The sequence below is a fragment of the Columba livia genome, chromosome 17, assembly GCF_036013475.1.
Source record: "Columba livia isolate bColLiv1 breed racing homer chromosome 17, bColLiv1.pat.W.v2, whole genome shotgun sequence".
NCBI lineage: Eukaryota > Metazoa > Chordata > Aves > Columbiformes > Columbidae > Columba > Columba livia.
Genome location: NC_088618.1, coordinates 7,404,367 through 7,417,611, shown reverse-complemented (window position 1 = coordinate 7,417,611; position 13,245 = coordinate 7,404,367). Strand labels below are relative to the sequence as shown.

Sequence of the window (13,245 nt, the reverse complement as noted above, 5' to 3'; positions counted from 1 at the left end):
TTTGTTCTTAATCTGGGAGGGAAGAGGTAGAGACACAGAACAGCAGTTTCTGGGCTCAGCACGGACCCACCGCTGCACACCAATGCCCAGCAGACGTGTTCGCACCTCTCGTCCCACAGAAATGCTTTATTTCCTTTGCTGTCCTCATCTGAGCTGCAAGGTCACAATTCTTCCACTGCACAGAGGTACCAGGAAACTTAATTTTCTCTGTAAGGCTCTCACATGTAATAATATGACCTATAAAAGCACTGTGATGATACCTATTAGAAGTGATAGCAAGTCGATGCCAATTAACTGCAGGACACTTAACTGACGCTACAAAACCCCAGTGACAACAGTTTTCATTTTCGCATTCCTTGTCAAAACAAAAAGCAAGTTGAAGACCGACATGATTAAAAAAAATTTCGAAAAAATCTGACCTCAGATTCACATCTTCGAGCTGTTCAATCTACACCACGTTCTCCCAGCAAGGAAAGGTCAAAACAAAACCGTTTCGGAGACAACAACCTCGGCAAAGTCACGGCAGCTCTTCCGACCGCCAGGGCTCAGCCAAGCCCATCTGGGCTTGCACATTTCAGGATCATTTTTCTCCACAACTGGATTTTTTTAGATTATTATCTTTTAAGAGCTGGACTTTTTAGCAATTAAATACTAGGAAACACCTCCGGATGGTAAGTAAGTTATTTGAGGGTTATTTGAAAGAACACAACGGCAGAGCAAGAGCCACGTGCCTTGCCCTGCTCTGCACACGCTGCAGCACCGGGGATGAACTGGAGAAAGTGGAGAACACCTCGCTCTTCAAAACCCAACAGTAGCTCCAGGCTGGCTGGTTTCCCATTCTCTTTTCCCATATGCACACACAATGCCTGTTTTGGAGCTGCCGCTTGTCCCTTTCTGTGGGAAGGCATAAAAAATACGCCACACAGAGGAGAGAATCGCACCTTTTACGCTATGACAGACACGAAGCTTTATCAGTGGCCTGACTATTTCAGACAAACTATTTCGTTCCATGTGGTCCCGTTATCTAGGGACCACTGCATGGCCTCTCCTCTATTTTTACAGCCGTAGCTATCATTTCATTCCCTTGCATAGCTGCACTTAGAGTCTCCTAAAACCATGTGCTATTTGTGCATATAAAAGGGTGTCCATCACCACTGTAATTATATCACTTCCTTCCTGTAAATAACAGTTGTTGTTGCTGTCACTAGAAAGAAAACAACATTTATTTCACATAAATCACAGATAAATACTTAAGATTATTGGAAGAGCTAATAAAAATCAGGGGGTTTTGTCTGTTTTATTTTTATTTTAGGACCTTCACCTCCTTCCAACGATGAGAAAATAGGCCGGTTATTTTTATCTTCTAACAAATCACTACAAATATTAAACCAGATACTCAGTTTATAGCAGCGTGTGCAGGCCCACTGAACTCCGGAAATCAACATGCGTTCACTCCAACCTGAGGATCTGATGTCCTGAATATATGTCTTAGAGGATTGCAATGCTGGAACACCAGTAAAAATACACACTGATTTATGCAGTGACCTCTGTTCAACTCCTTTTTAGACAGAAAGCAGTTGGACAGTCTTTTTTCATCAGTGCTGTTCAGACGTTTTCAAAAAGGGAATCACCCTTAATCTTTCAGAAGACCAAAACCTAACGAAGATGTCAGCTCAACTTCCAAGACCCAAGCGTCAATGTTCCAGTGGTACCCAAATGCATTTGAGGCAGCCAGGAACACACAGCGTCTTCTCAGCAGAGACTGCAAAATTATCTCACACAAGGGAACAAAAAGACATCAGGAAAATTAGAACATACACAACACCTGTAATCCAGCAGAACCTGAGGTACAGGTCACTTGAGAACACTCCCAGCTTGCCCCATGCAGCAGGAATAAAATTCCATTCACCGAATTGTTGCAGAATTTAAATGCTATGGTGTTATTTAAATAGGATATTTCTTGTCTAAAGGACAAACACATAATTGCATACTGTTATTACAGATTACAACTAATTTGAGGACCTATTTCCAAGCACATTTTCCTCAAATGCAAATTTACTCCAAGCCCCATGAACTCATCTGTTATAGTTTTCATATCACTGTATGTGTTTGCAGGGCAATGCTGTGAACTGTATCAGTAAAATAAAGTGATTCTTAAAAGAATAAACAGTCTGGGAAGGGGGTCTAATGTTTTTGTTTGGTTAACCTGGATAATTTCTGCTGTTCAGTTCACAGCTCCACAAACAGCTGTAGCAGCACCGCTGATCGGGAGCAGACTAGACATGGATACAAAACTGGAAAAGCCCTGAACTCAGCTTCGCTAGCAAACAACATTCAAAATCACTGCGGATCCCAACAGCACAATTGTCCTCACTCAGGCTTTTCCCCGCTGGTTTTATTTTGTGATTGGGCGGTATTTAGTGATTCTCCTCATTGGTTATTAACCTCTCACCTTGGTTTCAGTTCTCCTTGTGGTTCCATCTTCAGAAGTGACAATAGACACATGGGAGGTGGGGGTGCCTGGGTCTTCCTCCACAGTAACTGTCTCTTCCACCATTTCTTGGGGCTCTTGCATCATTGCTATTGATGTCTGGTTACTGGGGCTTTGTTCCTAAAGAAGCAGGTAAAAGAAAATGAATTAACTTTCAACTTCTACCATCATGCTCTAAACCGTTCTACTGAACGCAGCTTTCTTGACTGAAAAACACGTTTTACCCAACAACTTGCAAGTAGATATTCAGAGAAAGAAGTACTTACTGTCTCAAAAAAGCATCCTGCAACTATGCTGGTATGGCCGGGCTCAGCTCAATAAATGGAAATCACGTGAAGCATCTATCAAGCCCTTCATATTTATAGGCAACTACTACAGACTAGCAGACTACTACCTTATATTTAAACCTGCTTTAAGCTTTCTCTTCAACGCCCAGTGTAGGAGGAATGGAATTTTTGTCTGTAAAAGCATTCCTTCTGTTCCGCGGTGAATAGGACCATTGGCTTTCAGAACGGTTAATCTTACACAACATTAAAAGTTTATTTCTACTTGATAAAATACACTCAGTTGCAGACTACAAAAGGCTATAAAACTTCAAGACCTACTATTAAACTGGTACCTTTCTCAAACTGTCCAAAGCAATGATAATTTAAAAAAAAACTGATAGCTAGGGATGTGGAATGCTACCCGTCTGACATCTTCCCTTCGCTAACTCCACAACATCTAACCGGCTATGAGCTTATTTAAAATTTATAACAGACAGACAACATAAAGAAACACTAAACAGAAAGAAAGTAGATCAAAGGCTGGTTCTTGCAGGAACAGCGCCCAAAGAGAACGCTTCTGCCTCTCGCCAGCACCAACGTCCGACCTTTCCTCCTTCTTATGTGATTATGTGTCTCAGCACAGAAATCAGAGAAGCTCCCCTTTGGTAGATGAATGTAATTCAGAAGTTTCACAGCAAGTGGCCAATAAAGAACCGACTTACAAACTGAGAAATAAGACTTTTCCCCAGCATTATGAATCCTCAACTACATAGAATGAAATGACAGACTGTTCACTTCGTTATATGCCCCGAAGGTATCGGCTACACAGGCCTCAAAGCCAAAGCAGGGTTTCTATTTGCACATCTTGTCAAACAGGCACATAAAGAACATCTTTTATTAAGGAATATATATATACACGCACAAATATACACATGCAGACACACCTTTTTTCATTTAAAAAAAGAACAGAATGACACAGGGCCCTAAATTGCAAAGTGAATACACTTTCCCTAAAGAAAACACCATGGGCAAAAATCAGTGTACCTTTCACATCACAGGAAAACAAAATGATTGGGTTGAAATTGCTGCCATGCAGGTGCCGAGTCTAATTATATAAAGGATTACATACTCTCTACCTGTGAGCAGCCCCATCACCACGGAACTACAACATTTTATTTTGTAACATTTTAGTTACAAAACCCACATTTTTCTCAGATGCTCTGGATTGCCCCCATTACAGGGCCATATTTTGTGCAAGCCCCAAGGGATGTTGCTCTTCCGAGGGACTTTGTGCTGCTGAGCAGGAGCAGGTACTGAGTCTCATTAAGCTCCACAGGGAAAAGCATCATTTAATCCTTGCCTGATCTGTAATTTGCTTTGAAACTAACTGAGATGCCCCTGTTCAGTTTTCTTTATTTACAGCTGTATTCTGACATTCTGGAACTACTGCTTTCTTTTCCAGGTAAGCACTGGTATTAACCAAGCCCATGACAACAAGCCTCAGGCAATCATCTCAGTCAAAATGCAACACGAACAGCCTTCAAAGACAGGCTGGACCACCAGAGGTGATATAAGCAGGGACTACTTCCATTTCCATTGAAACCACACAATAACTCAGGCTACAGAATCAATGAGAATGAAGCTTCTGAAATCCTAAAGAAAATGCGCTCCTTCCAGTCTACACTGCTTAATCACTAAGGCCAATAACTTACTATACACACTGCAGCCTTTATGGAAGGGGTCAGATGTCAGGTTGTGTCTTCCACCCACGGCTTCAGAAGGGAAACTAGCTCCTGGGACAAATATATTAATCCCTTCATATTCTTCTTGAAGATACTATATTCTAACTGCAACTCCCTTTTCCCCACCCCACGGTAAACCTTCCCTCCAAACAAAGATTTGCACAGTATTGCAAAACAGTGAAGACTCAGAACTTCTGTTTGTCTTCATGCAACCTTGCCATCAGCAACGAAACCAGTTACATGTAGAGATTTTTTCCATTACACCTCATTCATGTAAACCGTCTCGTCATCTCTAAGGCATCAGTTGCCAAAACTGCTTCAAGGTGGGAGCTTCTCACTCCTCTCACACACGTTTGTACAAACACACACCTCATCCATCATCCCCAATTCCAGCCGCACCTTGAGGCGACTGCATGTATTTACATCTCTTCGTTCCCCTCTAGATTCTTCTGAGGTAAACTCTGCTTCGTGATAAACCCGAGGAGATGGAAGGTGGAAATAAATATTTTGTTCCTTGAGCTTTTTGCAAAACTTTTTCTTTATGAAAAAAAAGTCTCTCTTTGTATTCAGACTGCCTGTGGGCAAAGGAAACCTTTAGAGTTGGGCACTTGAGCAAATTGCAAACTAAAGCATATTGACTTTAAATGAGCACTGCGCTAGTTTTTATCCTCTGGCTGCTTCTAAAACGAAGATTCAGGGAGATATAGTACAGATCTGCATTCCTGAAAGAGAAAACTACTGTTAGCAAGAGACCGTCCTAAGTATCAGAAAGAATTAAAGCTTCCCAAGGTCAAGGTAGATATTCCAACACAGACAACTAACAAGACGGCATCTTCTGGTGTTTCCCTTCTCATTGTAAGAGCTACGGAGGACAGCACGTGAGCAATGAGGACAGCACATCATCCAGCTTACTCTTCCCTGAATTAATTTAAGGAGGTGGTTCTTTGATCTCCAAACCCAGTACTTTCTCCACATCGCTAACTTGGAGCTGTCACGAGATAACACTGATGTAGAAAAGATGCAAAGATTTTGGTATCTGTTTTTAGTTTCCATCATTAAGGATTTTAGGTCACCAGAAATTGCAGAAACTGGGACACATTACCGCTTTTCAACCACCTTCCTCTGTGCTCAGCTTTAAGTCAGTATTTAGGATGCTCTTTTGCTAAATACATTTCAGCATCTCAGATTCCCATCATTTGGCAGGCAAGCCTAATTATTCAAAGTAAAACACAAGTTGCCAGATAGAGCTGGAACATGACACCCCTAATGAATAATCCTATCAGTAGTTCCCTGCCTGCTAGAGATGGGAAATTCCAGTTTGGAACAACACTCGCTCACCTTGCTGCAAGGCTTTAAAAGTGACACCAAGCAGACAGTTCCCCTTTTCCTACCACACTGGCCAAGACCCCATGGTCCTTCCCACACTGTCAACCAAGAGGGCGTTCTCTGCACAATAGTGATCTGCCCTGCCACAGCAACCACCATCAGCTGAGCTTCTGGGAAGACCAAGTCTAAAGGAAGCTTCTTTCCAGTCTGTTTCCATGGGAGACCATCAGGATCCTTGACAGTTTCTTCAGGCTGGCTCCCTCTTCCTCCAGGGACCCTCCCTTTGCAACACTGAAGGCACAACAGCCAAGCTACACAAATTGTGTCACAGGGAACACCAAGGGCCAGTGGCTCCCTGGGGCATGTGGTGCTGAGGGGGATCCCCGGGTCTCTGGGCAAGGGGCCTTGCTGGTTGGGCCACTGTCACATCACCTGAGCGGGACACAGCCAAGTTGCAGTATATCACGGTGATGAGGGAGGCTCGAGGCCAACCTGGGAAACAAATCCGCAGGTCAGGGTTAGGGTAAGGTTCAGTGGTAGCCAGGCAGGCCCACAGGGACAAGGCTGGAAGTCAGTCTGCAGGTCGGGGTCTGGATCAACGGGGTCCATGGCCAGGCGCTGGCATAGCTGGAGCTCAGCTGGAGGCCAGTTCTCCTCCAGTATAGCCCAGGCATGGGCTGAGGACTCAGGGCTGAACTTAAATAGAGGTCCCAGGTCTCTGGGCAAAGCCACTGAGGTCTGTCAATGCCCTCAGGGATCCCACAACCCCTCGAAAATGGCTGTAGGAGTTCTCTTGCAATAAACACACACATATCAAAGCGATATCCCCCCTAGTTGCTAAGCATTATCCATTAGGTCCCTTCCAAATAATAATGTCTGGCTCCTTACAAGACAATTACAAACCAACACCAAGTTATGAGAACAGAGTCCAATCCAGTTATTGCACAGAGCATCAGTAGCCCCAGCTTTTCTCCCTGCTTTTTTGAGTACCAATGTATATCCAGCGTGCTTTAAAAAAGCCAAGCTATTTAAAAAGCAAAACAACAATCAATTTATCCCCAGCCTCTAAAAGTTAAGTGCAGATGAAACAGCTAAAGACCTTGTAAAATAAGCAAGAATCATAAAATAACAGTAATTCTTGTTTTGTTAAAAAACAGAGTGATTTACCATTTAGGGCACATATCTCCTAGGGCTTATTTTGCATTAGAATACTACAGCTTCTATAATCATCACCATTCCAATTCCTAGAGTTATGTTTCCATCAAAGCAGCTATTTTATATCTTTTTTAATAAAAGAATAACCTCCCCCAGGAGGATCAGACATCCTACTTTAAAACAGTAAACAAAGTTCTTTATTCTCTGCCTATGAAACAATTTAACACAGCCTGGAAATAATATAAAATTGCAGGAGATTATTACTTCCACTAAAACAGCCTCTCTTCAAAACCACTGAAAACACGTACATCGAATCATCATTCTCCCAGAGATACCCTTTGTTCTGCGGTTTGCAATGCAGGCTATTCAGGCTACTGCTTACTCCAGGCTACTGTCAGATACCAAATTTGAAGGTTTTTGCAAAGCACAAAGGCTGAATTCTACACCAGTGGACATATTTGTCCTCAATTGACCCCAGCACAGACAAAGCTCAAGTGTATCAACTCCTGCAAAACACAAGTCTGGGCATAATTAATAGCACTGGGCAACAATGCTAATTGAATTAATTGTGGATACCCTCTCCTCCTCCCCCTCTTTGTTTAAATTACTTCAATCTCTGCAAGGCATGAGATTATTTGTAAGTGCAAAGCAGGCAAACACGGGTTTTGTCAGAGTCGAGTCTCAGGGATACACTGTGCCTCACTGGTCTCCTTCCAGCTTTGGTCTGCACGTCCAGCCCCGTCGTGTCCCCAAGCCCTGATCTGCTTCAGCACGCGGAGGAGAACGGAGAGAAAAAGGGCAAGTCTGCAGGAACACGTCAGTCCAACAAGTCTTGAACTAGCCATGATCCTGGTTTGAGCATCACATTAGTATCCCAATGGGACAGCAAAGAGCAAGAAAAATCACTGATGGAGTTGTAGAACTTTTTGTGGCAGACCTTTCTCCAATACAAGATCGAGCTCCCCAGCAGCTGAAGACTCTCAATCTGATTATTGTCACATTCTCCTGCCTTGTCACAGCTCCTGTTCTTTCACCACGGCCCAAAGATCCCTGCTGTGCTAACCCTGGATTTGTCCAGAGAGTTTTTTTATGCACCTCAGTAGTGCAACAGCTGGAATCCAAACCAACCCGCACGTGCACATCACTGAGCCTGGATCACCTGAGAGGCAGCTGTGCAGGAGACTGTCTTATTGATTTAGACCATGTTTCAGGAACGGGGGAACAGGTAAGCCCTTCCATACAGTGGTGCCTGCACCTTCTGGGAGAATACAGAGGCCTTATTTTCATGGATTGCCACATACTGCACTCCTCCAGTTCAAAAAATGCAGCAAGGTCCAGGTCTTCAGCACCAAGCTCAGGTGCTCAGCCACACCTGTCCCAGCTCTTCACAGCCACAGGAAACTCTGCTGTGATGGGGACGTGTTATTCAGGCAAAATGGCACTGGAACAACAAGCACACGGACTAGCCCATATGGGAACCTAGATAGTGTAGAACATTGGAAAGAGAGTTTGCAAGATAGACAATCATTTTGAGACAGGAATACATAAATATCTACTTTGCTGCAGATAAACTATCTCCACTTAGTAAGCCTACTTCTTCGGTTAAATGTCACGTGAAACAAAAACGTGGGTTTCATATATATAAATATGTGCATGTATATATACAATAGATACATTTCACTTCAGAGTGAACCCAAACACACCAACCTACCACAAGCTTCCAGCACTCTGTTGGAGCTCTCACACAAGCTCTACCCTAAGGCTGGTCAGCTCAGAACATAAGGAAAACGTTAGTTGTAAATGAAAGTAGGCTGTCCTGGCATGGGGTACCAGCATGAACTCAGCCACACACCACAATGCACCGACTGTTTCCTGAACACTTACACACTTCCTTTGTCCTTTAGAAACACACACGACAAGTGACTAACAAATAATGCCAAGAGCTTTTAAAGCACCAAGGTTAAAAAGGAACATTTCAGCAACTGAAAAAACCCACCTCAACTACAGAAGTTTTGAAAAGCCACAAAAAGCAGCTTTGTTTTTGCAAGCAGGCCTGGCAATTCACCATCTGAAGGCATCGCACCTTTCAGGGAAAGCAAGAGGCGGAGGTGAAGGAGAAGGAATCAAAACCCAGACAAGGCCTGCAGTGGTAATATTCATCCCTCAAGTACCGCAGGACACACTGGGGTTCTGTTCAGCCACGCAGTAACTGCCCGTCAACGGGGAAATCCACAGCGCTCGCCCCACGGTCAACAAAGAGGCCTTTTATGCCATTTTAAACAATCTGAAGTGTCTCAGTTAATGGAAGACCGGGCAATTGGCCCTCAACTATTTCTAATTGACTGGAATGATGGATGAAGCTAAAGGGAAAGCTGACCCACTGAACTTTTCCATACAAAGCTGGAAAACTGAAGGAGATTGTAAACAGTTTATAAGAACGAGAAGTGGGAGAGGCAGAATCCCAGAGGCTTTGCTCCTCTCAACCTGCTGTTGTTTCAGACCAAGGAAAACAAGAGAGCTTCGACTCGGAGCAACAAACAACAAAAAATACACGGAAGGCCTAAACAAATAGGGTATTTTTCCCATGCTCTCCTCCCCTTTCTCCAGTAGCTACTTAGCTCTGCCACGCAAGCTGGTCCTTTGAATCAGAAAGGGCAATTTGTCACTTTGACAAGTAAGATGGCTCTCAGGGCTCTGTATTGCCTTGCCCTGCTTTTCACATTGACTGGGTGTTAACCAAAGATGTCAAGACATTACATCTCAGTCAGCTTCAACAGATGTGATAATATATACTTAAAACTTAGGTATTAATCAGTCCCACGACACTGAAGTTCATGCCCAGCAAATCACACATGCACATTGATTTTCAGAACAAAACAATCACTAGTTGCTTTTGTACTGCCAAAGGGTAACGCTGCTGCAATGTGATGGAGCCGTCTGCTGACCTAAACAGCTGCTGGGGGGAAAAGCAAGGAAAAAGCATCTATCTGCAGGCAGCTAAGAGAGGTATCTAAATGTACAACAACTTAATTCTTCCACTTCGGTCAAACAGAGCAGGAGCTTCAGAGAACAGTTCAGATTTTGCACAGACTAAATCGCCTCCTTGGACACATCCAGTTCTTGCTGCTGATTCTGCAGGGAAACGGCATCAAGCACTTCAAGAAAGCATTAAAGGTAGGGGATGAATCCAGGACTCAGAACCCTGATGTAAGAACTCTGTGGTGGAACCCAGGTGTACCACAGGGTACCACAATTCATCATTTAGCCCCTCATCACAAGTCCTTTTCCTCCCCCGGTGCTTCAGCAAGATCAAGTGGTAAAAAACAAGCATCAGCCATTATTTTCAATATGAAAATGACAAAGACCAATAAAAAGACAGAACACATGGCACACACAGTGTTAGGGCTAGCTCTATTTCTTTTAGCTGTCAACAGCATGGCAGCAAATGTTTATCTGGAAAGTTTGCCCACTAGGAAACCTTACTAAATGGACCAGGAAATGACACTTTCTCACCAAGATTTGTACAGAAAGTTCACGGTTATTTGCCAAACTACCTCCCAAAGACAAACACAATGCAAATCTGCATGCCTAATCTTTGACCAAACCCAGACCAGATCTGACTTGCTTCGTCTCTGGAGTCTTTTAGATGAAGTAACCACGGCTAAATTAGGGAGAGTTCTAGTGGGATGAGGTTACATCATGGATTACAATTTTCCAGCAAGTTTTTTCCTTCATCTCCACCTGCTGCTTCTACAATGCTGGCATTAAGGGTGGTGTGGGATGACTCATTTGTACATTCCTTTCTGCAAGACAGGCATTCAGCTTTCATTGCTTCTGGGCCACACAGTTTGGGTCATAATTTAAACTGATGCATGTACTACTAGGTATCAAGTCCGCAAACTTACATGTACATAGGAGTCAGAAGTACAAGCTAGGTCCTGCATCTAAAACAAAGAAAAGAACCGTCAGTTTGGCAGAGTACAGCAGCAAGTTTCTTTAGGCAGCCTGTGTGTCCCAGACTCTACCCCTGCCACTTAAAGACATCACTCCTGCGTTAAACCGAGATCTGCCAGACTCAGCCTGTCACTTTTCGCCTAGCACATGCACGCCTACTTGCGCTCCTACAAAGCTACCTTAGGGAATTGCTTTTTTAACTTCAAGGCAGATGTAAACCATCTCTGCATTCCTTGAATTATGACCAAGACTGAAACATTATTTGGGTGTCCTAGCAGCCGTATCGGATCAGTGTTAAATTTAACTAATCTCCTCACCCACCCACAATCTTGCCTGTAGATCTGAACTACGGAACAAAAATGCTTTTTGTGGCAAAACACACCACCACAACACATAAAGAAAAAGAAAAAGCTTTTATAATCTTGAGGGAGACAGAACAAACGGATCGCTGATTAATTTTTAAGCCTGCATTCCAAGAAAGCCATTTCTTCAATAAATCCTCTCTCATTCTAGGGAATACAAAGTGATTGACAATAAATCTAATCACTCGCCTCATAAGGAGTGTGCTTGCCAATGTCTCCCACTATTAAGCACCAAAGTAGGTTTGCTTGGCACCAGGACAGCAAGACTGCTTCAGTCCAAACAGCTCCCCAAGAGATCACCCCCGGGAAACCACGTTCTACTTCTTCCCTCTGCATTTCACCCCCTGCCCCGCACCAAAAGCCACCGACTGCACAAAGCATAGCAGGGAACGTGTGAACGGCCGCTGACCGCAGCCCGGCTCTCAATATTGCGTAACCCCGGAGAGCAAAAATGTGACAGCAGGAAAGAAACTGCGCGGGAGGTCTCGGGATGACTACAAGTCCATTTGAACACCAAAAGACACAAACGAGCCAACAAAGCCAGAGGCCGCTCCATCTGCTGCAAATGTTCCAAATGGAAGAGATTCCAGCAGAAAGACAATTTTCCCCAGTGCAATGCAGTTACTGTGCTATTTCAACTACCCGAGAGAGTTCACCAATGGCTTTTTTGTCCAGTAGCCCATACGTCACACATTCTCCATTTATTTTGTGAGACTGAGCTTACAACCCTTAAGTGTACATTGACAGTCTTGACAGACTGGAAAGACAGCAGGTAGACTTGTTAAGCCAGTGTTAAACTAGCAATAAACAATCGAAAGAGAAGAAAAAAATAAATGAAAGAGAGCACTTGGATACTAGGAAAATGCTGAATAAGCGGCATTTCATCATTTCTATTTGTCATCCGTGTGGTCGCTACTGGGACGACCTGTTCAGGTCTCCTGCCCACAGGTGGGGAAGGATGCGATGTGCTGGGCTCAGAGCACGGCTGGCACAGCAGCCACAGAGAAGGATCACCCAGCCCAAGCTATTCACCTCAAATACAAGGTCACGGGGCGATCTGATTACAGTTCAAGTGCCTAAAGGTGTAATGGAAAGTTGAGAGAACCCTTCAGCCTCACAGACAAAATGTTTAACTCATCCTAATGTCAGGAAGCTCAGGGCTGACAAGACACACACATTTTGTTTTCATTTTTAGACAGCAAGTGTGAACAGTTCAAGTATTAAGAACTTACATGCTAAAATTCTGCTAAACACTTAACAGATTAGACCTAATTATTTCTAAGAAACATGTTCCTACTTAATCAGAAACCTGATAACGGAGAGGTGCTCACGTGCGTGCACACAAGTACTCCTCCTTGACTGCTATATCACTCTGAAGATTTTTTCAGCCTAAGAACAAATTATTTAAAACTTGTGAAGGATGGCCCCCAGCTCACCCTAGCAAATCATACCTGAATGCAGCAAAGGGATTTTTGTCGCCCAGGGAAGGGGCTAATGAAGGTTCCCCATTCAGTAATTGTTCTGGCTTACGAGTCTCTTCTCTTCCCACCACTGAACGGTGAATCCCCTCCTCGGCTGGGCCAGCAGTACCTCCAATAGGGCCAAGTTGCAAACCAGAGCATTGTGTCAACTCAACTGAGAAACCACCATCACCAAATAATGACCGTCTGTTCTGTCCCCCAACCTTTGCTACCTACAGCACAGCTCCCAAAACCTGTTGTGCCAGCATGACAGAGCTGGCTCTATAATGGTAGGAACCAGCTACTGAAGGGAAAGGAAAAAAAGAAGAGATGAGGACCATTTACCCAAGCACTATCACCTAGAAAATTCAGTGGGAAACACTGAGTCCGTTCAGTGTCATCATAAGAATGCTAAATATCGACAGTCAGGCCACACATTGACAGCACAGACTGCTGTTACTGTATGATGAGCATGAATCTCAGACAGGA

The 13,245-nt window shown here is 43.8% G+C and overlaps 1 protein-coding gene across 35 annotated transcripts in view; it reads right to left on the bottom strand.

Moving 5' to 3' along the window:
- Nucleotides 1-13,245, bottom strand: part of ARVCF (ARVCF delta catenin family member) — a 241,395-nt gene that overhangs the window by 88,185 nt on the left and 139,965 nt on the right. For 28 of the 35 annotated variants that reach the window (XM_065033011.1, XM_065033014.1, XM_065033013.1 and 25 more), the window contains one exon: nt 2,453-2,611. In XM_065033011.1, coding sequence (XP_064889083.1) covers nt 2,453-2,611 — 159 coding nt within the window. Of the gene's footprint in view, nt 1-2,452; nt 2,612-10,885; nt 10,925-13,245 lie in introns of those variants that run through there. The other 7 variants (XM_065033019.1, XM_065033020.1, XM_021284625.2 and 4 more) reach the window with 1 other exon arrangement.